This window comes from Coregonus clupeaformis, chromosome 28, assembly GCF_020615455.1.
Source record: "Coregonus clupeaformis isolate EN_2021a chromosome 28, ASM2061545v1, whole genome shotgun sequence".
In the NCBI taxonomy this organism is placed as follows: Eukaryota; Metazoa; Chordata; class Actinopteri; order Salmoniformes; family Salmonidae; genus Coregonus; species Coregonus clupeaformis.
The window spans coordinates 31,942,511-31,969,567 of NC_059219.1; the positions used below are offsets into that span (position 1 = coordinate 31,942,511).

A 27,057-nucleotide genomic window follows, 5' to 3' on the forward strand; every position below is an offset into this window, starting at 1 on the left:
AGAACAGCCTCAATTTGTCAGGTCATGGACTCTACAAGGTGTCGAAAGCGTTCCACGGGGATGCTGGCCCATGTTGACTCCAATGTTTCCCACAGTTGTCAAGTTGGCTGGATGTCCTTCGGGTGGTGGACCATTCTTGATATACCCGGGAAACTGTTGAGTGTGGATAACCCAGCAGCATTGCAGTTCTTCACACACTCAAACCGGTGCGCCTGGCACCTACTACATACCCCGCTCAAAGGCCCTTAAATATTTTGTCTTGCCCATTCACCCTTTTAATGGCACACATACACAATCCATGTCTCAAGTCTTAAAAATCCTTCTTTAACCTGTCTCTTCCCCTTCATCTACACTGATTTTGAAGTGGATTTAACAGTTGACACCAATAAGGGATCATAGCTTTCATCTGGATTCACCTGGTCAGTCTGTCATGGAAAGAGCAGGTGTTCCTAATGTTTTGTTCTCTCAGTGTATATGGGTCATTCCACGAAATGAGTGCCTTTTGCATACCTTTTGAAATTTTGAATTTGAAAAACATATTGTATTAAATGAAGAGCCCTTAATATAGAGCACATGGAAAATTCAATAAATCTGTGCATCCTCTTTTGACTGAATATTTTAACCCACTTAATCCCAACATTTATCCAAGTTTTCAACATCATTGTAAAGCACTAGTTATTTTGTTACTTTGATAAAGTCATTTCTGAAGATTAATATTTATGTTGTGATTAGTGATTCATTTTAAGGAGGAAAAAAAAGTGCTGTCCCTCATTTTAAGGCCAACCCTGTTACGTGAACTGAACTCTTGTTTTAATATTTATTTTTAATAAAAATGTTTATTAAAAATAAACATTGAACATCTAATAATCAAATCATAGTGTAAAAGCAGGTGAGCTGGTTCTACTCTTTTTGGCCATTTTCTGGTGTTTTGTGGTGGAAAACTGAGTGGGTATAGCATAACACGTCAACCCTGTTACCCATACAAAGACGATCTGGTAGAGCACGGCGCTTGTAACGCCAAGGTAGTGGGTTCGATCCCCGGGACCACCCATACACAAAAATGTATGCACGCACGACTGTAAGTCGCTTTGGATAAAAGCGTCTGCTAAATGGCATTTATTTTTTATTTTTTATTTTTATCTAGGAAATGTTTAAACAATTTTAAAAATTGGTGAAGCTTGCATTGCCCCTCCCTGTTTCACACAACAAGCTTCCATTTCCCCTGTCACAAGGGGATTTATGGATGATTTAAGACTTACTAAAGTCATTTTTGTATTTAACCCTTTGAGATGTGTTCTTTATAACAATGTTAAAATTAGGTGAAATAAAAAGGTTAATTTCACTAAGTTACACTACTCAAAAGGCACCTAATTGGTGGAATGACCCATATCTCACTAGGATCCTTTCTTTTAGTGTTTTTCCTCATCTGTCTCTCTCTGCCTAGACAGTCTTTAAATAGTCTTCTTCATGTAAACTATGTTACAAAGCTCAGCCAAGAACTATTAACCTGGATCAAATATTTCCAGAATGTAATCAGATGAGTACGCTACGTCCGACCATCCTGTTATATGGATGTGCTAGAACAGATTATTTAAAAGTTTGAACATTTCTTCCTTTTTTCCACTTCATCCAAACATTTGTTTGAGAGAGTGAAGTCTGCTGACTCTGTGGCCTTTTCTCATTTGGGCAAAAGTCTATCCTAAGTGGTCGAGTGGTACAGGAGCGTGTCAATTTGAAGGGTAGACAAATGGAAGTGTCCTCCCCTCCTTGAAATCCACCTTTCATCGAGGATAGTCGTATGTATCCTACCTGAGTTCTTCGCAAAAGAGTTTTGAAATATGATCAGATTGAATCAGATTGTATTTTTGGAGGAGAAAAGCATATATACACGTTTTAAAACGATAAGTAGCATATTGTTTTTATCTATAAAATGTCTTGCACAACTAGCTACATTTGTTTTATCACTTTACACATTTATTTTGGGATTCCACCCCTGTAAATGTAATTCGCCTGATGACGCGCAAGTGGAGAGGAGTCTAATTTCATACAAGCGCATTTTCGTTCACGTTCCTTCTCCTCACCGCCTGTCCTCGATTACCTTTGACCTTTTTCAAAATTAGGCGAGAGAGGACACAGGAGTTGAGCAAATCTAATTGAGAAAAGGCCAGTGAATGTTTGACGATCAGGAAGTTGAGCAGTTAACACAGGAAGTGCAACTGACGTGTTACCTTAAATCCTGTCCCCCCCTCCTCAGATCCACCTTCAGTTCCCCATGGAGTTTGAGTTCAGTCAGTACTACCTGAAGTTCCTGGCCTACCACTACGTGTCCAACCGCTTCAGAACCTTCCTGCTCGACTCGGACTACGAACGAATCGAGCTCGGTGAGCCTTTTCTCCGTTCTACAGGGCAGGAGTTTTTCCTTATCACATGACCTATCTCCAGATTCAGGTTACATGGTTAGGAGAAACTCCAGACCCCATAGATACTATCTGAATTCTTATAAGTAGGTTATTTCAGTACACTTTGGGGTATTTAAGTGTAACTTGTATGCCAATTGAGTGATTGGAGTGGGTTCAGTGAGTTGATGAACCTTCCGTCTGTGTTAAGGGGTTCTGTACGAGGAGAAGGGGGAGAGGAAGAACCCACAGGTGTGTAAGTCAGTGTGGGATTACATTGACCGGCTCAACAAGAAAACACCTATCTTCTTCAACTACATGTTCTCACCAGAGGATGAGGAGGTGAGTGAGCCTGGAACACTACTGGGTTACGTTAGACTGCCCCCTGGTGGGGAAGTTTACAGAAAATTCATGTGGAGGTTTAGTTTAGTTTAACGATCTTAGACTTAAGATGTACTAGCTGATATTGTAGTTAGAGTTATTACTTTTAATTACATAAATGATGCACGATTTGTGGTAACAAAAAAACCCATGTGGTCATTTACTAGCTAAATCCCTCAATGTGTTTTTACTAGCTAAATCCCTCAATGTGTTTTTACTAGCTAAATCCCTCAATGTGTTTTTACTAGCTAAATCCCTCAATGTGTTTTTACTAGCTAAATCCCTCAATGTGTTTTTACTATTTTTTCCCCCCCAGGTGCTGCGGCCGTACAGCTTCATCTCCAACCTGAAGGTGTGGGACTTCTACACAGAGGAGACGCTGTCTGAGGGCCCGTCGTACGACTGGGAGCTGGTGCAGAGGGGCCGGCAGGAGAGGCTGGCTGAGGAGGTGCCTGACAAACCAGACACCACCACCCCCAAGTCCCAGCGACACATCGTCTGGCCCTGCTACGACAGCCGCAGCAGAGTGGTACCCGACGCCATCACCAAACTGCTGCAGGTTAGTGGAGATATACTTACACACATTACATACCATCACCACACTGCAGTAGTCCCTGTATAACCCTAACTTTTTGTATAAATGCTTATACATGAATCTGACTTGCTCTGTGTATTCTGTCCTAGGACCTGCAGAGTCTGGAGGCCGAGTTGGGGCTGCCACCAGAGAAATGGAAGGACACTTGGGACAAGATCAAGGCCAACCAACGGGCCGAGGCCAAGCTGGAGAACAGGGTGAGAAACGCTGGACAACCAGCAGCTAACCTAGGGTTTCACTGGCTATTAGGATACCATCCTGCTGACAGACACAACCTTAAGACACTTACTTAGACTTTTTGAAGATTATTTGAAAATAACTTTTTGTAGATTTATAGTAATGTGTTCTACTGACCTCTTGTGGTAAGATGAAAAGCAACTATTTGTGTTTTATTGAATAGATTAGCCCTGCCTAATACACAATATCCTCCTCTGTTTTTTCATGCTCTTCCTCTGTTCTCTCGCTCTTTCAGCCGTCGTTCAACAGCTCCTTGCTGATGTCGTCCAACCTGAGTCACCAGCGGCGGTCTCAGGGGGTGTACCTTCCGGAGAGTGGAGTGGGCTCCTCTATTAACCTTGCCATGGACTATGAGGCCAGCACCACCTCCACCCCTGTGGCCGGGCGTCCCAGCACCAGCACCCTTTACAGCCAGTTCCAGAGCACGGAGAGTGAGAACAGGTCTGTACCCACTCCCCGGGCACCTGAATGTGGCCTCCTAACCTTATCTCTGCCCCAGCAACACATTACCCCTCAGTGTGTTACGATAGTGGCTGACTGTGTTTCTTCTACCTTTGACCCACAGGAGTTTTGAGGGCATCCTGTATAAGAAAGGTGCGTTGCTGAAGCCATGGAAACCCCGCTGGTTTGTGCTGGACAAGACCAAACATCAGGTAAGAGGAGGGAGGTGGACCATGATACTGATGGTGATTGTTACTGTGGTGGTGATGATGGTGATAATCTGTCTGTCTAGCTGAGATACTATGAGACCAGGAAGGACAAGGACTGTAAGGGGGTGATTGTTACTGTGGTGGTGATGATGGTGATAATCTCTCTGTCTAGCTGAGATACTATGAGACCAGGAAGGACAAGGACTGTAAGGGGGTGATTGTTACTGTGGTGGTGATGATGGTGATAATCTCTCTGTCTAGCTGAGATACTATGAGACCAGGAAGGACAAGGACTGTACGGGGGTGATTGAGCTGGCGGAGGTGGAGTCTGTCATTCCAGCCACGCCCACCATGGGAGCGCCCAAACACATAGAGGAGAAAGCCTTCTTTGATGTGAGTTACCAGAGCCCTCAGAGTGATGGTTTTATGAGTGTGTATTGTGACATGTTCTCACGTTATGATCAGCGAATGCGTTTCCTAAATGTAAAAGGGAAATCTACGTGGTAACATAAGAACTATCAAACAGTCTAAACCATCTCTCATTATCTTTCTACGGCAGCTCAAGACGACCAAAAGAGTATATAACTTCTGTGCGCAGGACCGCCCCAACGCACAGCTGTGGATGGACAGTATTCAGAGTTGCCTCTCTGACGCCTAGAGTTGCACGGCTCCACCATAACAGGAACTATCCAACCAGGAACCAATGAGCAGTGCTGAGGCACCCGATGGACATCTCTGCTGGCCAATCACAGGAGGTCCTCTCAAGAAGGAGGCGGGATTGAGACATATGAGGGAAGGGTCCTTTCCACAGTTGAGCGCCGTTCAGTGTCTGTAGTAGTGTTGAACTGATGTCACGTTTTAGTGTTTTTGTTATAAAAATGAAAACAAAAGTAAGAGAAGTCCCTGAATGACCACTCGCTTTTGTCTCACCGTGTTGCTGGCTGCAGCCTCTCACCTTGGTAGTTCTACCACTATTTGCGCTGGATGTCTATGCAAAATGGAGCTAAAAGAAAAAAGCATGATGTAGTTTGTTGTGTGAGCTTGAAGATGGACAGTTTCTCACCAGACTAATCTAAATGGGGCCTCCAGCATGTACCAGCATGCAGATGTAGCCAGACCCTCCCATCTCCTAAAGACTACAACTCCCATTCCTCCACACACCTCAACACTCCAGGGAGGAAGTAATCAGGAACTACATTATCCAGCCCAGCCATGCAGAGGATCCTGCCTGTAGTCCATGAATACAGGAAGTGAATTGGAATGTTTCCTTTAACAACAGAACACAGAATCGGCCACTTTGAAAAGGATCCAGAACGTGACGACGAACGAAACCGTCCCCAACTGACGCAGGACAGTCGTCATGGTCACCTGCTAGCTGATGTTGAAGGCTCCCCAGTTTCCCCCTTTCACTGCCTGATATAGCTGAGTCTCACCCCAGTAAGGAGTTGGACACTCACAGATCCCCTCTCCTCTAAGATGTTTCTTATTCCCCAGACACACCGCCAAGGGAGCCCTCTCAACGGTTTATGAAGGATTTCAACAGTTTTTTGGTCACTCAATTGTGTCAGAGATATCAGTCCTCCTAGTTATCACCCCCAGAGCAGTTGATGGTGATATACTGTGAAAGCTGTTATTAGCCCTCGTGATCAAACCAGGAGAATGGCAGTCGGAGATTAGATTCTACATCCGCTGGACAGGGAGTCTGTCTCTGTCTGCAGAACAACATTCATGTTTACACAAGAAGCTATGGGCTGTACTTCCCAAGCTAAAGTTCTTCCTTTATATTTCTTATTAAAAAATAAAAAATAAAAACCACTATTACAGTTAAATGTTAAGGGATGCTGAAGGAACAGGAGGGATATATTTTTGTGAAGATTAATTTATGCACAAAATTATAAGACAAGTTAAAAGGTGAGAGATGCAGATGGGTGGGGCCTGTGGGCAGAGCAGAGGGGATTATGGTATTTATGACTAGTCTGTTTACATGGCACAGTGCTGAGACTGGATCTGACTGCCATGACAACTAACATGGCAGACTTCCTGGATACGACCCCCCTCCCCCTCTGTTTATATGGTCAGGTTTAATGTAGGACAAATGGAATTTCAGTTATACAAGTGCCAGTGGATTTTAGCATGTGACAAGTATTAGACTGTTGGATTGGAATGTGTTCTAAACAAGTAAAAACAACCAATTTTTGTTTTCAGGTAATACAATTCTTAACCAGACGGGGGCGTTAGAGGTGGTGTTCAAAGCACTTAATAATTCAAATTCACACATTAACACATTCAAATCAAATCCCCAACAACAATAATTACGCAGCCAATTAATTGCATTGAAAGTCTCAAAAGCATGTGTCCGAGCATAAGATATCACTCTCTATGCTATGTTTACCTACTCAGCCTTTGTTTGGTGGTCTGTGGCACAGCTTGGCTTCTGAATAACTGCATTTGTGTGAACAGTAATACTTCAGCGAGTCCCAACTCTCTCGCGGCTGCTCTTCTGTCTAAACCAGTGTTTTTAGCTAGAGCCCTGTTACATTCTATTCTTAAGCCTGTACATAGGAGTCAATGTCTGTTGTAGAGAAATAATATGTTTAGCTGGAATTTGTGAGATTGCGATTAAGTCACTTTTTATTTTTTTTATGCTACAGAGCAGTATCAGTTAGCCCTCATTTTGAGCCCCCAAGTCACAAAAAAAGCCACACTCCTTCTCGTTTAACACACACACATTGCCGTGTAAAATATGATTATACTGCTGTCTTGTTGAACATAAAATTTGAATTGTAGATTGTTTGTGTCTATTAACTCCTTTTGTATATACTACTCAGATTTGTATGTAACGTTTATGGTAGTAATTTATTTAACTTTGTCTACTCGATAAGAAAAGTTCGTCAAGCACCACTTTTATTTTTTTAATTAGGAATCCAATGTGCCATTTGTGTATTTCTGTATTAACGTGACTAATGCTACTACTTTTTGGAAAATGTGTTGTATAAGTAAACCATCGTCTTTTTTTTTTTTTTTTTTTTTTTACATTGTTGTCTTCCCCAATATCAACCCCTAAGCAGAGTGGAAATGGTGTGTTTGTATGAGCAAGAACTAGCCTCCCTAGTTATGGTGGGTTTTCTGGAATGGAGTTAAGGAATCTCATTAAGTTGCTTACCTGCACAGGTGGGGTGTTTTTAAAATGTCACTCACTGACACTGACACACACACACACACACACTTAAAAAGCCCAGCTCACCCCATTTACTGCAGTCTACTCATCTCTCCTGATTTGGGTAGATTATATCCACAACATTAATCAGATCAGTACAATGTAACCTTTTTATTATTTATTTTTATGTTTTTCTTTTTTTCTCTAATTATACATTTTCTTCTGAGCCGGGTCTTTGTCAATCATGTAATATATTTTTTAGAATTAAAACAAAAACACTGTGGGTTTAAACGTCACTGGTTTGGTGTAGGTTTGTCCCCTTTCTCTCTCACAGAGTTCTTACTTAGTCCAAGATTAACAGATCTGTTAACACCGTTACTTTTATTGGGTGATAATGTCTCTAATCAGTTACGATTTATGAAGCTCTCAATTTCAGTGCTACGTGAGGTCAAAGAGCTCCAGCCAGGTAGGACTGACCTCATTCACTGGTTATAATAAAGACACAGCACCAGTCTGAAGATTACAGGGTTATGAGTATGAAGGTGGATGTGATGGTTAAATAGATATGACTGACAATGTTTCTAATGGGATGACAGATCTATTAATTATATATCTATGCATGTGATGCTGGATGGTTGTCTAGAGGGGCCTCACCCTGTTGGAGTAGTTAGTGGTCAGTGCTATGGGCAGGGATCACCAGTCTGAACTCTTTTTATATAGCCTTCCTGAGGCCACTGTCGTTAAACTTGGCAGGAGAAACAGAAATCAGACGGGCCAAGTTAGTACATGCACTTTAAGAAAATTCTGTCAGGTCAAAGACAAGTTAGAATCTACTCTTTTCACCGTTCAACCCTAAACTTAACCAAGGCAAGAACTGTCGGTGACATACTATTCGTAAAATGATGGCGATGACAGTGTGCGAGGAAAGCGGATGCTTTCACAAGTGAGTTGAGGAAGATTAATCACAAGCCAAAGCTATGCCATTAATTAACCTGTTAAAACACACAGCATAATCATCTGTTTTATGCTCACTCTTTATATATTTAGACTGAAACAAGTTAAGTTGGCATCAAGACACTCACCTCCATTCTGGTCACAGTCCTAAAAGGAGGGTGCTGGGGGAAACACCAATGCATCCTCCCCTTCCTCTCTGCCTGAAGGTGATCATACATGATTGGATGGGTGAAAGCACTATGGTTGTCATCCATCTAATTCTGTCGGATCAGTGAAATCTCCAAGAAAGGAAGGATGCATTTTTAAGTACTTTGCTATTCATGTGGACAACTTTAATTGTCTAATTTAAAAACAACAGTCATAGAACTAGCTAGGTGTCAAATGATTAAGTACACTAGTGCAACTGTTCCTAACCTTTTCCAGTTGCTGTACCACCTACTGAATTTTGCTCTGCCCGGAGTACCCCCTCGTGAATTTTACCAGTAGGCCTATGCTGTCATGAGTCTTCAAGGACCCCCTGTTGATAGGCCAAGTACCCCCAGGGGTCCTAGTACCACTGCACTAGAGAGATCAAGTATTTAGCAGAACCCAACATAGACCCTCTCAAATCGTGTTTCGCAAGAAGACCGCTTCAACCCTATCTTGTGCAAAGGCAACTTCTGCCCTGTAAGTGTTGAGGAAAAACGGAACATTGACACGTGGTAATCTCAAGATTGCTTGTAAAATTATTTAAATGTAGATATTTGAATATAGGTAGATCATGTTTGGTTGATTTTAAGGGGGATAACAATAACAACTTAAAGTCAAATCCAATCAGGTCTCAGCTCACTAGCTAGGTCAACAGAGAACCAGTTATACATGCAATAACATAAAACAAATCAAAACCTTGTTCAGTTTATATCCAAATTAGTTGGCCCATATAACTATACCGAATGAGTCTTCCTCTTGACAACACTAAAAGTAGATAAAAAAAAAGTTAATGTCATTTTTTAAATAAAATGGCTAATTGTCATTATTGCACATGAGCAGAAGTCTAATACTATAGAACTGTGTTCCTCGACCCACCCCTTTTTCCTTGATGGACACTTTAAAACATTCAGAGAACTGGTGAGGTACAAGAATAAAGAGATGTTTTTCCATGACAAAAAAAAACCTGTTTGGTAAAAACCTTGATCTGAGTGATAGAGACAGACAAGATGGCCAGCAGAGCTGAGGGTAGTACACTTAACGTTGTGCTAGAATGTACAGTAAAAATGGCTGCATAAGTGCCTTCTTTTAAGCTCTCAAGGAAAAAAATATTTCAGGAAGGTATTTATTATTGAGGCATCATTTCGTTTAGTTAACCTGTGCTATCCACTCCCTACCACTCAAGTCCAACTGTTTGTGAAAAGAGTACGAGAACAAATCCTTCAGAAAAAAACTTTACACTCCTCTCGGATTTCGGTTGTTTAAAAGAGATCACTGCTACATTAAAACCACACGTACTTATGTGCAACATCAGAAAAGGCTTTGAAGACAATTTCCTCTACACTGTTCTGCCTGTTGGTTGGGATGATTGGTTGCTTTTACACGTCCCGCCGCCTCATTATTGGTGTTGATTGGCAGTGTCCAGGTCCAATAACATGGCAGCGTGATTCATTAAAACACTGTAGGTTGCAGTGAGGTTATTTGGGGAGGAGGGTGGTCTCCCTGGAAATGGCACAGTCTGTCACACCAGTCTGGGGTTTAGGGCTCTGTCTGTCTGCCCCTCAGACAGGCCCGTTGACTGCTGGCATCTCTGGGTACTGGGCCTGGGGTGGATTCTCTCTGGAGGGCGGTAGAAGGAGAAGAAGAGGGGGTAGAGAGATGCGATTTAAGAAAGTGAGGAAGATAGAAGACTTGAGACAAAGTGAGAGGAGGGTGATAACATTATTATAATGCTACATTGCAGACCACCTCTCTTTCTCTGGCAGGATAGAGTTCACAGGAAATATTTCTACAGGCTCACAACGCTGGCAACGAGCACTGCTATTGTTCAACGTCCAGATGCATGTCTTGGCTCTGGCTGTTTAGAAAAGGAACCCGGGTTGCTAGAATATTTTTAGCCCTGATCTGCCTGGGATCTCTACATGTGTATGTGTGTTGTATACGTGCAAGCATGCATTATTTGCATTACTTGTACACACACACAAGCTTGCACCTACTTGTCTGTCTGAGGGGTTGGGGCCGAGGTTGGCGGTGTGTCTGCTGCAAGCTGTGCCTTTGGGTGGGACTTGGGGGCGTCTGTGAGGGACAGTTTTTCCAGAGGGATGGGGTTCTCCTCACTGTAGCACAGAGAGGAAAGTTTGATTTTAGATTTTTTGCATGTTAGTCAGTCAGTCAGTCTTCAACAAAAGTGTGCGTAGAAAATAAACATGTGAAGAGTGGTTTGAATTGACCTGTTGAATTTATATAAACTGTATTTTGGTAGTTTAACCACATATTTAGCTTCACCACTCCAACTCTTATTTAAAATACTAGTGATTTTCCTTTAGTAAAGCACATTCATAGTTCATGGGAAGCTCCCTAGATTTCCAAACTCTGAATCCAGTCATTTCAGTTCAAGTCAAGTGTATAATTACTTCAATGTGGTAGTTATGTTTCAAATATAGATGTTTATTTACATGGGTACTAAGGCTTGAGTGGACTTCTTCACAGAGTGATTTAGCATTGACTGTGCGTGAGGATGAGGCGTCTAACTCATGTTAAACCAACAGGTTCTAGTTTCCCAACCTTTTGACCTCTGCTTTCTTGTTGGCGTCCAAGCTGGTGGTTGCCGAGGCGGCGGCGGCAGTCTTGTCGTCCTCCTCGCTGTCGGAGCCCCCGGAGGAGCTGCTATCTGAGGCTACGAGGGGAGCCTTCCTACCCTCACCCACCGGCCACTCACCACCGGGAGAGGGGCTCGCACCTGGACACACACAATCACTTTATTGCTTTGGCTTGTGCGTTAGGTAATGAAAGCCTTGAAAAACTACATTTTACTGGTCTCAATGCAATAGTGACTGTCTCTACAAGGGGGAGCTAAGCCAAATGTCAGGTGGCTGAAACCTCCCATACTCACCACTCTTGTCCGGACCCTGTTTGACTTGTTTGTCTGCGTCACTGTTGCCTACGGGAGAGCTGCATCTGGGGGCAGCCTCTGGGCTGCAGGGAGAGGAGGTAAGCTTCAGGTACAGAGCACTGACAACACACCACTAGGCATGTCACACAATGAAGTAAACAACAACGTCTTATGTTGGTGATTTAAAAAGGCCTTCCTAAAAATGTTTGATAAATTGACAAGTTACGATATCCCAGACACTAACATCAAATCAAATGTATATAAAATTGTATGGAGAGTGTTTGGTCCCCACCTGCTGAAAGGTTGGAACTCTGTGAAGTTGGCCCAACCTGCCACCTGTTTGTCTCCTCCACTCCCCCCTGGGGAATCCCAGCCTGCAGGACCCGGAGAGGATGAGTTACCCCCAGCGTCCCCGAAACTCGCTGTCCAGCTTCGACCTTCACATGATAACATGGTAAGATGAGAAGTCTACAATAATGGTTTTCGCAAAGTGGAGACCATTCATGATTACTGTAATTGATTGAGTAACTATGGGTAATAAGCATAGTTTACAAGTAGCTGATTGATTGCCAGGCGTACTGGGTGTGTTGTCCTTGCTCTCCTCCAGGCTGCCTGTGTCTGGGGCGCTCTGTCTGGAGTCGTCGTCCTCGTCTGAGCCCGACCCGCGGTCCCGCTCCCGACCCCCGTTCTCCAGACTGCTCCTGGTGCTGCTCTCTGAAGTGTGGGACACCCCAAACCTGAAACACACAGGGAGAGAAAGAGAAGAGAGGTTTGAAGAGCGAGAGTTGGGGAGAAAAATAAGGAGTGAGATCGAGGAGAGAGCTGCACATTGGCATAACATCCCCTTCTTTGTTTTTGGATCTTGAATTTTTACCAACCTTGTTCTGGATTTCACTTGTGTTGCATAGTTAATCTCCTTCTCCTCCCAAATGTCCTCCTCCTCTTCAGCATCGTCAAACTGACGTATCCTCTCTTTACAGCAGGCCTCAAAGGCAGTAGCGTTGGCCTGTATTCACACACAGGGAGAGGGAAACACATGTAAACATTTAACTTTCACTACACGCACAATGAAGCTGGTAGACATTACAGAACACAATACAACAACTTACACTATTATCATCAGCATCTAGATTGAAGTTTATTTCTGCAATCCGGTCAAATGTGGCACTTAGGAAAGGAAGGAAACAAAATAGCATTTAATGCAAACAGCAGCTGTTAGCCCCCAGAGGTCTGTCATAGCAAACTGCTGTACAGTCTGTTTCAAAGCTGACTTCTAGTTATTGGAGAAGGAATAGTGGAACGGACGACTAAACTCACTTGATGTTTTCATCATGCTCACTGAACTCCTCATCGTTGAACCCAAACTGATCCACAAAGTTGGCAGTCATCTGCTGGATCTGATAGTCTGAGAAGGCCTGGGGGGAAAAACATGAAATTAGTCCTTTCATAATCATTCTCTTTCCTCATGGGCAGACAAATGTGTTACGGTGCTTTGGCTTCCTACCTGTTGGAGTGACAGATCGTTGGGGAAGGGACTCTCCATATCATCGTCCTCACTGGAAGAGTGTAGGTTATGGGTGCTCACCTGGGACAGACAGAATTAGAGCGTGAGGAAATGACAGACAGAATGTGTAGCAGGGAATGCTTGAGCAAGAAAAATGTGTGTATTTGTGTGTTGGAGAGAAACACAGTTACTGGACCTGGACACTGCCAATCAACACCAATAATGAGGCGGCGGGACATGTAAAAAGCAACCCATCATCCCAACCATTGGTTGATACCAGTTCTCACCAGTTCAACTGTGTTTCTCCTGTTGGTCTCTCTCAGGGTCTCATCCACAAAGCTCTCCCAGCGTCCTCTGCAGTCCTCTGGCAACTCTGCAATATCACAGACCAGACCAGTTCTGAGTACTCACCCAGGCACAGTAACTGGCAATGGCAGTTGAACATTCTTTCCTACTTCTGTATTTATAAAAGAATAGGAAGGTATGCAATCTGGCAGCTCATCAAAACACAATACCTTTGATGAGGTCACTGATCTGGGACTGGACTGGTCCTTTCTCTAGGTTCTGTACCACCATGTTGGCCATCCTGGTCAGGTGACCCATGTTACCTCTCCTAGCGCCGCCCTCCGCCCTGAGAGACAAAACCACACACAGGTTAATGACATCTAACAGACGGTGCTATCATGTGTTAGATTCCAGCATTGTAGTGAAACAATACCAAAGGCAGTTCCACAGATTTGAGTGTCTGACAATTTGTCTTACTGTATTTGATCGTTCTCCTCCCAGGCGTCCAGGATCCTCTGTACCAACCGACACTGCTGGAAGAGCTGAGGAGGAAGAACAAAATAATACAGATTCAGAGACAACATCAAAACACAACTTTATAATGTATAACGCTGTCGGACCAACAGGCTCCGAGATGGCTTCTACCCCCAAGCCATAAGACTGCTAAATAGTCAATTAATGGTACCCAAACTATCTGCACTGACCCTACGCACACTCACTAGACTCCTCAAACGCAACTGTGGACCTCAAAGCCAGTCCCACTGCGTTTTTTTCATTGTTCCCCTCTAATCAGGGACTGATTTAGACCTGGGACACCAGGTAGGTGCAATTAATCAGGTAGAACAGAAGACCAGCAGGCTCCAGACTTTGTAGGGTAAGAGCTGAATACCCCTGCACTAGACTATATATACTGTGCCTTGCAAAAGTATTCATCCCCCTTGGTGTTTTTCCTATTTTGTTGCATCACAATCTGTAATTTAAATGGATTTTTATTTGGATTTCATGTAATGGACATAGTCCAAATTGGTGAAGTGAAATGAAAAAAATAACTTGCTTCAAAAAATTCTTTAAAATAAATAACGGAAAAGTGGTTTGTGCATATGTATTCACCCTCTTTGCTATAAAGCCCCTAAATAAGATCTGGTGCAACCAACTACCTTCAGAAGTCACATAATTAGTTAAATAAAGGGGGGGGGGGGTGAATAGTTATGCATACTCAAGTGTTCTGTTTTTTTGTCTTATTTCTTGTTTGTTTCACAAAATAAAATATTTTGCATCTTCAAAGTGGTAGGCATGTTGTGTAAATCAAATTATACAAACCCCCCCAAAAATCAAATTTAATTCCAGGTTGTAAGGCAACAAAATAGGAAAAATGCCAAGGGGGGTGAATACTTTCGCAAGCCACTGTACACACTTCATTGACACTCCCACACAAACACTTTTACACTAATCATATGCTGCTGCTACTCTGTTCTTTATTTTACTCTTATTATTATCATCTATCCTGATGCCTAGTCACTACCCTGCCTTCATGTACCTCATACCTGTGCACATTTATTGATTTTATTTTATTCCTCTTGTTCCTATTTTTTTGTAAACTCTGCATCCTTGGGAAGGGCCCATAGCAAGCAAATAAAATGTGATGTTTTACACGAGGGTATTACTGCACATAGACAGACGCAGAGCTACCAAGCCACCTACATGTGCCACTAGGGTGTTGTGAAGGGTGGTCTCCTCCACCGGGTCGCTGGCCTTGGCTGGCTCCCCAGCCTTGGCTGGCTCCCCAGCCTTGGCTGGCTCCCCAGCCTCCCCTCCTGCCTCCCCCTGGTTCTCTGGGCCTGCTGGGGGCTTCTCCTCCTCGTGGTTCTGGAGACCAGGGACGGGCCGCTCCTCTGGGCCAGAGTGGTTCAGGATGGACGCCACACACAGCTCCACTTGGAAGTGCAAGAAGTTATTCCATGAGTACTTGAAGAACAGGTCCTGTGGAGAGCAAAGAGCGAGAGAACCGTTGTGACCGATGGTGGGTGAGTGAACGAGAGCAAGAAAGTGAGTGAGGGTGAATGGAGAGGAAACCGAAAGGAGAGGAAATGAATAAAAGAAAAGCGCGTGCCAGAGCGTGAACAAAAGAATGAATGCGAAATGTGTAAGTTGCTCTGGATAAGAGCGTCTGCTAGATGATGTAAGTGTAAATGAAAGAGTGAGAGATCATGAGCAGTTTGAGACCCGGCATTGCAGACACACCAGTAGCTGGTCCATGGTGGTGAGCTTGCAGAGCTCCTGACAGACACTGGGGGCGCTGGTCTGCAGCAGGGCAGCCACCAGCCGGGCCACGTGAAGGCGGGCGTTCCCCAGCGGCTCCTCCAGAAGGCCAACGGTCGTCAGTATTGCACTTTTCTACACACATAGAAACATACACCATGTTCAATAAAATGACTAAACAGTCCATCAACAGTCCAATGCATACAGGAAAAACTGTGTTGAACAAGTTGATTTCAATTATGTGCGTTAATGGTTGTAAATCCCCTGAACAGTTTATCTATTAAAGTATGGTTGGAATTCTACTGCAGTCTGCTGGCTTCCAACATAATCGAATAAGACCATTTTAACCAAAAAAGTATTTGTATGTTTCATAAAAATGATTGACTGTAGCCTGACTGAGTGTCTCTCTTTCTTTCTTAGTACCCACTGACCACTGTAAACTGATCAGCCACAGCCATACGGCCTTACTGTATGTCCTTACCTTGGGTGGATTCAGGAGAAGCTGCTGGAAGTCCTTTAGATGGGGCTCAATGGCATGTAGAATACTGCTGTTGACAGTGTAAGTCCTTTCATATCCCTGAGAATAGAGATCCATCAGCCCCTCCAACCTGGGACGGAGAGAGAGAACGAGGGAGGGATAAGGAAAAAGATGTTCACATGCTAAAATAGCTGGAGAGATGGTCCCTGTCCAGGAACAACCTCTAGCCCCTACCCCTGCCCCTGCCTTAAACATTTGTGGAGATCTGAGAGGATTGGACAGGTGTAAGCAATGTGGTGATAAATCCAGCCAGCCTCTCAGAAGGCGAGGTGGAGGTATTACCATATAGCTTAACTCTATCATATCCTTTTAAGATCTCCACAAGTGGCTAGAGGTGTTTCTGGACAAGGCAATGGAACGAGATATGAGGGAGGAAGAGTTTATATGAGAGAGAACAGTTGTTCCACTCACCCGGACCTCCTGGTCTCCAGTAAGGTAAGTAGCACTTGAGTTCCGTTAACAATGGAGGCCTCACTCCTCTCCCCCTCAAACATGGTCTTCAGGAGCCCCGCTACGCTCTCCTGCGACTCTAGTACAGCCAATAAGGGGTCAGCCTCGACGTTCTCCTGCATCTGGTTGGCCTGGTCTCGACTAAGGCGGATGATGTCACAAAGCGTCTGGGACGCATTTGATTGTCTCTAAAAAAAAAAAGAAAAGAAAAAAATGTAAAAAAACTACTATACTTCTGACCAGATGGTTAATATGAACTACCATGCCTTGTCCAGGTAGAGTACTGCAATATCAGACTAAGGTCTATACTCACTTCCTCGTCTTTGCCTGTATGGATGAGCTCTGTGAGTCTCTGAATCAGCTTCTCTTCGTTCAGCCACTGAGATAAGGAAAGAAAAAGTACGACAGGGAATGAATGAGAGAAATACAAGACGTCCAAGTCAATAAGAAATGATATTTCTAATTGAACACAAAATGTATGAGAACAGGAATGGCTGGCAGACAGACAGACCCACAGTGGCAGCTTACATTGAGGACCTCCTGCCTCAAGGGGGCAGGCTCCACACAACTGATGAGGCGAAGCAGCAGGTCCATCATGGCGGAGGCGTCGATGTGTTTCAGCACCAGGCCGATGAAGCCATCCTTTTTCCTCAGGAAGGAGATTACCTGGAGCAAAAGAGACATTTGGTGAGCTCCAGATAGGTCCTTACATTTTCTTTATCCACCTTTATGAATTCTTGGGCATTGAGATTACCTGTTCTGTTTTCCTAGCGATGAGGTTGCCAATGGTCTTGCTGAAGAAGCTGGCTAATAGCGGGTTGAGGGGCGGGTCCTGCTCCAGGAAGTGGTAGAGAGTCTCCAGGAGTGACTCGTCCCCGCCCAACTTGTCGTTGATGAGGGACACGTCTGATGTCAGGAGCTCACAGGCGATGTTAGGGAACCTGTAATGTGGGTCGACAACAACAGGATGAGAGGGGGAGAAAACAGTCTAAGGAAAGGGTGTCTGTGTGGGAGGGAGGTGTACAGTCTGTATTCATTCTTGAAATATGATACTTTTACGATGTTTGGAAATATTCTGACGATGCTCATTTCGTCAATTCTGAATTCATGTTTATTGGACTGAGTATGCTGAAGACCATGTTGTGTATGCTATGCTAAGGGACCCAATCAAGATCAGGGCCCAGTTTCCCAAAAGCATCTTAAGGCTAAGTTAATCGTTAGAACCATAGGAGTGAGTATGGTTCTAACGATGAACTTAACCTTAAGATGCTTTTGGGAAACCAGGCCCTATTGGGTGTTCTTTGTGTCTTGTAAGCTTCTTTACATGGCTAGATTTTGTCTACAAGAGGGCATGCATAGAGTTAGGAATTAGAATAGTAATTTAATAGGTTTTCTATGAGGGCATGTTTCAAACCCAACGCCACCTGTTGTCCTTTTAGAAGAATCAACCTAAAAACATGAACTAATTTAGAGGCATCTATCATGGCACTGGTAGTTCTGTTCCCAGTTCATGACGTTGTGAGTTCAAAACATCCTATTGTGTTTCTACACTGTCAATTATCAGTCTTCAACCTTAAAGCCATCAAAAACGTATCTTGGCTCCCATTAAGGCCGGGATTCAATCCAATCACGGGTTATAGGCATTGTGGCTTTTAAAGGCAATGTTCCCGTTTTTGCAGAGATCCCATACACAGTAACCGCTGCATATGTCGGCTCAATAGAAATTGCCTTTAAAAGCCGCAATGCCTATTATAGATGGGATTGAATCCCAACATATTTTCAAAGACATTTCACATTTCCTGAAGGAGACAATGGGTGAGAGGTAACAACCTGGCCTCACACGTCTAAACTTGTGGGTTCAAATCTAGTAGGCTTTGTTTTTGTTTGAACAATTCTTAACATCAAATATTTGAAGAGAACTGTGTATTTTTTGGGGAGTATGAGGTAAGACCATTGCCTCAAGCATTGGTTCAAAGGTTTGAATCTAGCTGGCTGCGCTTGTGTTTGTTCTACTCAACCTCAACTGTGTAAAGAGAGCATGTATAGCGAAGTAGTCAGTGGCTCTGGGGTAAGAACCTTGCCTCCAAAACTGATGGTCATGGGTTCAAAGCTAACTGGTTGTGTTTTAGTTTGTGCTTTCACAATTCTCAATGTCAATCATACGCAGAGGCATGTATGAACTGCGAATGAGTTGTGGCTCTGGGGTAAGAACCTTACCTCCCATACTGATGGTTATTGGTTCAAATCTAACTGGTTGTGCTTTCTCAATGTCAAACATATGTGTTTAAAGTGTGAAGGAGTTGTGGCTCTGGGGTAAGAACCTTACCTCCCATACTGATGGTTATTGGTTCAAATCTAACTGGTTGTGCTTTCTCAATGTCAAACATATGTGTGAAGGAGTTGTGGCTCTGGGGTAGGAACCTTTCCTCCTATACTGATGGTTATGGGTTCAAATTTAACTGGTTTTATTTATGTTCTTGGGGAGTGGCTGCCACAAAAATGGTTGGAGGGCAGTGGTGTTGTAAGGGAGTGATGATCAGATTTCACCGTTCAGACAAGTTGCATGGCCAGGAATCAGATTTGTATTTGATTTCAAACCACCTACGAATGTGGCTTGAAATATCTGATTCCATGTGTGTTTTGGCTGTTCAGACTGTAGGAAAATGAACAGATTCTAAACAGATATTCCAACAACAAAAAAAGGATTTGAGTCACTTCAAACTGCTAATGTGAACAAGGCTTTAGTTTTTATAGGCAAAATCTGTATTTAAATACCAAGTGGCCATTGTGCTCCAGCCCCTTTAACCTCCTCCAATCATCACAGCTGCCCTTCGACCAACTCTGCAGATAACAGCTGAGCAGACATAACTGGATTTGAACTCATTAACGACAAGGCGAGGACTAGACCCCACAGCCACAAGCTCTTTCACTCTAGACAGGGATCTCTCTGTGTTTGACATTGAGAATCACAGGAAAATAAAAAAGACCGTAATAGTGTATGCGTGCTGGTCTTGCGTTGAAACTTGGCAGTTGGTACTTCTCATCCACTGAGCATAGAACCCAGGCAATGTCAGAGCATGTTACGGAGAAGCCCCTTTCATTTCGTACAACTGGTTTTTAAAGGGATGGTCAGTCCGTGATGGCATAAGCATAGGGTGTATTTGAATATTTATTTCATTCAAAGTATCCTTTGTTTAGCACAAATGTTCTCTTACAATAATGACATAATATACACGTGTGTTGAGTGGCCACATCTCAGCCCATCCCTCTTCCCCCTCGGTCAACCCTTTTCTCTCACTTAAAGCGGCTCTTCTCCTCTAGGTCAGCAGGGGGCTCTGTGGTGATGAGGTTGACCAGCTCTGTCATGCAGTGGTCCTGGGAGAGGAAGAGCAGCAGCCGGCGGTTCTGGGCCTTGCACTCCTGCAGGACATCGTCCTCCTCCATGAGCTCCCGCAGCGTCACGTCCTCCCGGTCCAGCAGCTGGTCGATGTGGGACGTGGTGTGCAGGTCAAACTTCCAGAACATGATGGCTGCTTGGACAGGGGGCACAGCCCTAGGAGGAGAAGGAAGGAGAGAGTCAGAGACGCAATGTTGGCATGGCGCCCTAGTAGCAGCCTAAGCAGAGAGCTCCTGTAAATGTGTTTTTAAACGTTTTTTTTTTTTTTTTTATCAGCTGTTTTGTTTTTGATAACATTGAGTTTTGTTGCATGTTTCTGGTGGTTTTGATCTTGTAGCCCTCTACAAGATCACCACCAGACACTTCAACCATCTCCCTGACTACCTTCCTCTGTGCAAGCCATGAACTGTCCCTCTCCATCTTTAAAGGATGCATACACTCAAAGACGTGGCCTCTTGGTTGACCTAGCCAACTATAGTTAGGCTACTCACAATGATGTATTGGTTGACCTAGCTAACTAAAGCTAGGCTACTCATGATGATGTAGCTATAGCTAGGCTACTCATGATGATGTATTGGTTGACATAGCTAACTAAATCTAGGCTACTCATGATGATGTATTGCTTTTTAGTTTTTTGCTTTTGAAATGTAATTTACTAAAAAGGAGAAGAGGAAGAAAAAGGGGGAGATTAAAAGAGGTGAGGTTCATGCGTAGGTGGGGAGGGTAACAGGGGAAATACACACACAAAGATGAAAACAATGAAGCAGGAACATCTAAAAACATCCACATAAACACGGTCACTGACTCGGTCCACACATGAACAACAAACTCATTACAGATATCATTTTGTGCTTACCAGTAGATGAAATGTGGGTATCTTTAATCAGACCTCCCTCACAGACAGGCAGGCATTTGTGTTTGTGCAGACGGCAGAGAGCGTGGCGAGGCCTGGCATTTATCACCATGGGTCTCCTCTTAGAACATGGGCCTCCTTAGTACACAACACACTGAAGGGCTCACCATAACCTGAGAGAGAGAAAGGGATGGGGGTTACAATAAATTATAATTAAATTCATATAGGACCTTGCAGCAGATCTATTATTAGTCAGCAGCAGAATTTGCATAGTCATCTTTAAACACAAGATGCATGTGTTGCATCATATTTACTCAGACTGCTTGACATCACAAGGAGGATTCTGAACAGAAATGTTCAAGAAAGACGTTTGTCTGGCTGCCATTAGTTGTAAGGTCATGACCTAGCCTTATAGTTAGTAGACTGCTAGTGAGAAAGCAGGGTTTGACTTTTGAAATCTTAGCCTCGGGCAGCCAAACCCTAAGTCAACCTGCTTCTATAGAATTCTTAGCTTCAGTTTTATGAATGAGACAATGAACTGATGTGCCAACAGTTACAACAGCTTGCCCTGACTTGCCTTGTGGCTTATAAAAAACTAGGCCTAGACTAACGTTATATATCAACTCAATTTAGCCTAACAACGGTGAAATGCGCAATGCTTTGTGTTGTGTCGTCAAGAACACAAACAACAAAGAACTCCAGCTAACTTAATTACCTGAAGACAGTAGTGAATGGCATTTAAGCCAACACAATGGAGAGGCTCACACTGAAAAATGGGCATGCCATCAACTACGAGATGCTAGCTGGAAAATCTTAAACAAAATTCCAGATGCATGCTTTGGGTCTTGTTAGGCCTATGCAAATGCTTTACGAAATGAGATGAGCATTTTGAAATGGATTATAGGATTGCATAGGCTACCAATTACAGTCAAATTCATGAGAACTTTGTCGTAAGTCTAATGTATGAATACTGTGCTGACTACCAGGGTTAGCTGCCTAGCTACTACAGTTAATATCATTACCTGTATGCTTTAAAAAGATATGCAGAAGAAATTGCATATAGTGCACACTGCCCTTTCCTGGACCCTCACTCACACATCACTAATGTGAAAAGGTTGTGGTTAGCTCTAGCTACTTCACTGTTTTTGACGTCAGCATTGCACACTAAACAACCTAGCTATAGCCTAGGCAACCACAACTATAGACAGGAAATGAGAATAGTTTTGAAAAATCTGTTGGCTATGGTTGCTACGGTAAACACACTAACCTATCAAGACCATCATTCAGACATGTTAGAAGGGACAAAGTCAAACCGACTTGCTTAGTCGACAAAAGACGAATGTGCTGGCCTGTGCAATACAACACTGACTGGCCGCCCACACATAACACAAGAATGGGTCTGAAAAAGGAAATCAACGTGTTTCCCTTCTTTTTCCACTTATTTGGACAACCCTGCTCTGCACGTGCGGAGCATCCATCTGGCATACATTTACACAGAGCTCACTAGTGCAACAATAACCCCCAAAGTGCTACACAGGAAAAAGCAAAAACTTGACTTCTCATCTAAAATAGAACTCACCAGGGGCATCCTCAACAAAACAGCCCACTGGCTAATGTAGTAAATGATGAAAAGAGGAACAATGGTTGAAGAGCAATCAACTGGATGCTATGACCCAACAGTAGCCTGTCATTAAGCAAAGCAAGTGGCTTATGGGGCAGTGTAGTAATGCAGCGTTAGTGCACATGCTCGTCAGAACTTCCTATTTCCTAGTTGTGATGTTGGATATACAACTTTGTTTCATTCATGTGCTTTTTGATCGGAACAATTCGTCAACCAACAAGATTTTAGTTAGCTTGATAAGCTAGCTAACATTGCTAATAATACAAGTTTGCTAGCTTGTTGACAATATGGTCAATCTAGCTACATTATCCATATTGATAGGTTGTAGTTGTCAACAATTTTCTCAGAGTTTCCCACTTGTAATTCAGACTTGGAGGGTCGTTTAAGTGAAACTTCCCAGTCGGAACTAGGAATTTCTGATAACTCCGATGGCATGTGAACGCAGCATAGACAGAGCAATCAGAGGGCAGGCTATGTCACAAATCTTAGATGGCTTCCTTTCCTTGTCTCCTCACCTCCATGACCACTGATTAGTTAGGCAAAAGCAAGATGGTGGAAACGTATAAAGTATACTACGATCAGTGGTTATGAAGGAGAGTTGATAGATTAAAGGAGGCTATCTAAGATAATTTGGACATAGCCAGCCTCTCCCATCTCCTAATTAGGTGCTTATCAGTCTCAGTTGGCTGCACTGCTAAGCACGCGCAGGTGTGCTTCTCCATGAGTTGCTAACAAAAGTAGCAACAGGGAGCCCCATTTAAGATGCTCTTTCTTATTGCCACCTTATACCAAGGATTCAAGATGTAGTTGGTTTTGGATAATTGCTTTATTTACGAACTTGACTGTTCTATTTTGTCTGTATGCCTATCATGGACCTCAGCCACCTGAACCACAGCCTATTCTCCCTGCTTCCGTTACTTTGATGCGGGCAGTATAGGAGTTTAATGCCAAAACCTGTCAGAATGGCCAATAGCCCCCAATCTCTAATGGACATTTATCATTGCTACAGTTGTCAAAGTGTCTTATTATTATTTGTATTATTGTCTCATGTAAACATGTATATTATTTTGTATTATTGTTTCATTCACTTCTCAACCCCCCCCATTCTACTTTTCCATGTTGATAATTTCTCTGAATAACCGTTTGTAAGATGAGGAACCCTTTAGCAGGGTTCTTCAATTCTGGTCCTGGAGGGCCGAAACACCTCTGTTTTTCATCCTCTCCTTCTAATCAGGGGCTAATTCAGACCTGGGACACCAGGTGAGTGCAATTAACTACCAGGTAGAAATAAAAAACTGAAGTGTTTCGGCCCTCCAGGACCGGAATTGAAGAACCCTGCTTTAGGGTCTACTATCACTCCTTGTCTGACAATGCAGGGATGGTGTTCTGTAGAAATTTAAAATGATATGGTGGTGGCCTTGGCAAGAAATGCACATCAACTGCTGAGTGTTGGTAACTCACCTTTCTGTTTACTTCACAAGTCACTACTGTAGTACTTGCTGGCTACTTCTATTCACTACTTAGAGATTTGACATTGATTATTTATAAGGTAACGCTGCCAGTGCCAAACCCTTGCCCTGCAGTTGGAAACGGGGTTGAGTTTGTTTGTTCAATGGATAGAAATTCCAAGACCGTCGATTTGTTTCTAGACAACTACAATTTTACAACTGTGTGGAATTTTCCGCAACAAGTATATCTTCACGAATGCAGGAAGTAACATGTTAGGTAGTTAATAACATTTCTTGCAACCGACACATGATCTTGCGAACGAACTTCACTTCTCTCTTTTTGGTCTCGCTAACGTCGAATGTCTGAACAACAGCAGCTAACGTCAGCTAGTATTAGTTAGCTAGGACACATTAGCAAGCGAAATAGCTACCTAATTCAGTTAGCAAAGTAGATTGGCTGAGCCAGAGGTATTCGACAGACAGTCAAATGTAGAGAGAATCCAGAGCCGCTAGCTTTCCAGGTAGTTAGCTAACTTAACGTTACCATACAATTTAGCTAACGTTAGCACAAGTTGAGCACATTAGTATCAACTTCGTCGTTGTTAGTTAGTTAATGGCTGGTTGTCGGCGTTAGTTTCTCTCGGAGTCCGATAACTAGCAGCTAACGTTAACTAACATTAGCATAACTTGAGCTAGCTAGCTAAATTGGCAAAAGCTAGCTAACCCTCTTTAGCTAACTAGGTACTGTCACTGATAGCTTAACCAGATAGTTAGTCGCCAAGCACAAATATAACTCGCCAGCTTTAGCTAGCCAACGTTGGTTCTGAGAAACTTACCGTGTTGTTCAAAGTTTGCAATCCACTCGTATGTACGGCTAGAAGTTGGCTAACGCGACCTACCTTCGTTTGCTAATAACTAACGTTAGTTAGCGAACTAGCCAAACGTTATTTGTTTTGATGGGTCAGGCTGACGAGCAGTATCAGCAAAGTATCTGTCAACCTGGTGACACAGATATTAGTCTCTTGCAACGGACAGGCAGTTACCTCACATTTGTACCTTGTATATTCAATATTATTACGCGTACTGTCTATTTATATCCTCTACAGTAAATAAATTCAAATGCTAGCCTTTTCCCAGCTCAAGCATGCAAAGCAGGAAAAACTCGGTCATATTTTCGAATCAAAATGGCGAATATTCTCGCGGAGGCGCGCAGGGGAGTGCGCATTGACTTCTTCTATGGCCGGGGTGTCAAACTCATTTTGCCCAGGGGCCACATTCGGTCTCCAACTATGTCCGGAGGGCCGCACTGAAAATGGATTATGTTACTGTACCTCACCATCAAAATGTGCAAAAGATAGTCCTCTATCCATCGTTTTTGGAATGTTCGATACACCCTTACTGTTTACCTTTAATTTCCGTGATTATTAGGGAGCTGCACACATTCAAGAAACTGTATAAAACAGTCCATTATAATTTCTACACAGTTTCGAGTTGGTTTTAGTCATTTTAAAGTATACTGATCAAAAATGTAAACACAACATGCAACAATTTCAAAGATTTTACAGAGTTACAGTTCATATTAGGAAATCAGTCAATTTAAATAAATTCATTAGGCCCTAATCTATGGATTTCATATGACTGGGAATACAGAAATGCATCTGTTGGTCACAGATACCTTAAAAAGAAGGTAGGGGTGTGGATAAGAAAACCAGTCAGTATCTGGTGTGACCACCATTTGCCTCATTCAGTGCGACACATCTCCTTCGCATAAAGTTGATCAGGCTGTTGATTGTGGCCTGTGGAATGTTGTCCCACAATTTTCAACTTCAATAGCTGTGCGAAGTTGCTGGATATTGGCAGGAACTGGAACACGCTGTGCCTGTGGTACACGTAGATCCAGAGCATCCCAAACATGCTCAATGGGTGACATGTCTGGTGAGTATGCAGGCCATGGAAGAACTGGGACATTTTCAGCTTCCAGGAATTATGTACAGATCCTTGCTGAATGGGGCCGTGCATTATCATGCTTAGGACTGCCCATACCATAACACCCACCGCCACCATGAGGCCCTCTGTTCAACAACATTGACATCAGCAAAAAAATCTGGGATCTTTTAATTCAGCTCATGAAACATGGGACCAACACTTTACATGTTGTGTTTATTTTTCCGTTCAGTTTATATTGAGTCATTTTAAAGTATATATCTCCCGAGTGGCGCAGTGGTCTAAGGCTGTGCCACTAGAGATCCTGGTTCGAATCCAGGCTCTGTCGTAGCCGGCCGGGAGACCCGTGGGGCGCACAATTGGCCCAGCGTCGTCCAGGGTAGGGGAGGGAATGGCCGGCAGGGATGTAGCTCAGTTGGTAGAGCATGGCGTTTGCAATGCCAGGGTTGTGGGTTCGATTCCCATGGGGGGCCAGTATGAAAAAAATAATATATATTTATAATGTATGCACTCACTAACTGTAAGTCGCTCTGGATAAGAGTGTCTGCTAAATGACTAAAATGTAAATGTATATTCTCCCTGACTGTCTAGCTTGAATTTCTGTGATTATTAGCGAGCTGGACTCAGTCAAGAAACTGTATAAAAAGGTCTATTATCATTATTCTTTTTTTTAACTCAAACCACCCGCTTTTAAACCACAAACTTTAAGGTGCATGCTTCCACCTACTGTGCTGGAGTGTGTGGTCAATCACTGTTTACATTAGCTCTACATGTATAAAGGGAAACAAACCGATAAACCTAAATCCACATACCTAACTGTACTATTAACAACATTTAAAAGAGCCCTACTAATAATAATATAATATGCCATTTAACTTCTATTAACTTCTAACAGACCCTTCCCCATCCCTTCCAAATGACCCTACACTTCAATCTTTCCCTCTCTTCAACATAATTACAACAATATAACAACACATGCTCCACTGTTTCATCGACCATACACTCCAGACACAAAGCAGATGTAATGACGAGTTCAATGTACAATGTCCTAGACACAACTGAGCAAACATCACCTCTTCCTTCCTAATCTGACCTTTGAATCTTGGTCTGTCGACCTTTCTTGGCGCAAAGACTTCAGAGAGAGACGTGGAATAAACTATAGATCTTTGCTTCTGTTCCCTGTCGAGACTGTCGATTTATCAAACAATATAATTTCAGTTATTACATTTTGATTGGGATAAACAGTTGATTTATTTTTCAAAAAATTCACCAGCTCCTGGCTGCATGCATGGGGACTGTTCTGTCTGTC

The 27,057-nt window shown here is 43.1% G+C and overlaps 2 protein-coding genes across 12 annotated transcripts in view; one reads left to right on the top strand and one right to left on the bottom strand.

The window, feature by feature from the left end:
* The window catches only part of LOC121543544 (myotubularin-related protein 5-like), a 71,362-nt gene extending 63,650 nt beyond the window's left edge, over positions 1 to 7,712 (top strand). For 9 of the 10 annotated variants that reach the window (XM_045208887.1, XM_045208891.1, XM_045208888.1 and 6 more), the window contains 8 exons: positions 2,255 to 2,381; positions 2,608 to 2,738; positions 3,094 to 3,336; positions 3,462 to 3,569; positions 3,845 to 4,050; positions 4,175 to 4,262; positions 4,521 to 4,652; positions 4,819 to 7,712. In XM_045208887.1, the coding sequence (XP_045064822.1) occupies positions 2,255 to 2,381; positions 2,608 to 2,738; positions 3,094 to 3,336; positions 3,462 to 3,569; positions 3,845 to 4,050; positions 4,175 to 4,262; positions 4,521 to 4,652; positions 4,819 to 4,917 (1,134 nt within the window). In that variant the 3' untranslated portion in view covers positions 4,918 to 7,712. Of the gene's footprint in view, positions 1 to 2,254; positions 2,382 to 2,607; positions 2,739 to 3,093; positions 3,337 to 3,461; positions 3,570 to 3,844; positions 4,051 to 4,174; positions 4,263 to 4,342; positions 4,485 to 4,520; positions 4,653 to 4,818 lie in introns of those variants that run through there. The other variant, XM_045208895.1, reaches the window with a different exon arrangement.
* A 1,360-nt stretch (positions 7,713 to 9,072) lies between these two features.
* LOC121543545 (serine/threonine-protein phosphatase 6 regulatory subunit 2) lies at positions 9,073 to 24,993 on the bottom strand. 2 transcript variants are annotated; one of them, XM_045208897.1, is made up of 23 exons: positions 24,641 to 24,993; positions 20,739 to 20,908; positions 19,784 to 20,038; positions 17,240 to 17,426; positions 17,014 to 17,151; positions 16,799 to 16,864; positions 16,447 to 16,673; positions 15,979 to 16,105; positions 15,480 to 15,632; positions 14,940 to 15,218; positions 13,716 to 13,780; positions 13,469 to 13,584; positions 13,241 to 13,326; positions 12,954 to 13,034; positions 12,767 to 12,864; positions 12,559 to 12,616; positions 12,328 to 12,455; positions 12,029 to 12,186; positions 11,742 to 11,886; positions 11,450 to 11,532; positions 11,122 to 11,296; positions 10,554 to 10,673; positions 9,073 to 10,176 (listed from the first exon to the last, which is right to left on the bottom strand). In XM_045208897.1, the coding sequence occupies exons 3-23, from the start codon at positions 20,008 to 20,010 to the stop codon at positions 10,119 to 10,121; spliced, it is 2,775 nt and encodes a 924-aa protein (XP_045064832.1). In that variant the 5' UTR covers positions 20,011 to 20,038; positions 20,739 to 20,908; positions 24,641 to 24,993; the 3' UTR covers positions 9,073 to 10,118. The 2 variants fall into 2 exon arrangements, with proteins under 2 accessions (XP_045064832.1, XP_045064831.1); XM_045208896.1 differs by having other exon boundaries at positions 12,002 to 12,186.
* Positions 24,994 to 27,057: the final 2,064 nt, after the last annotated feature.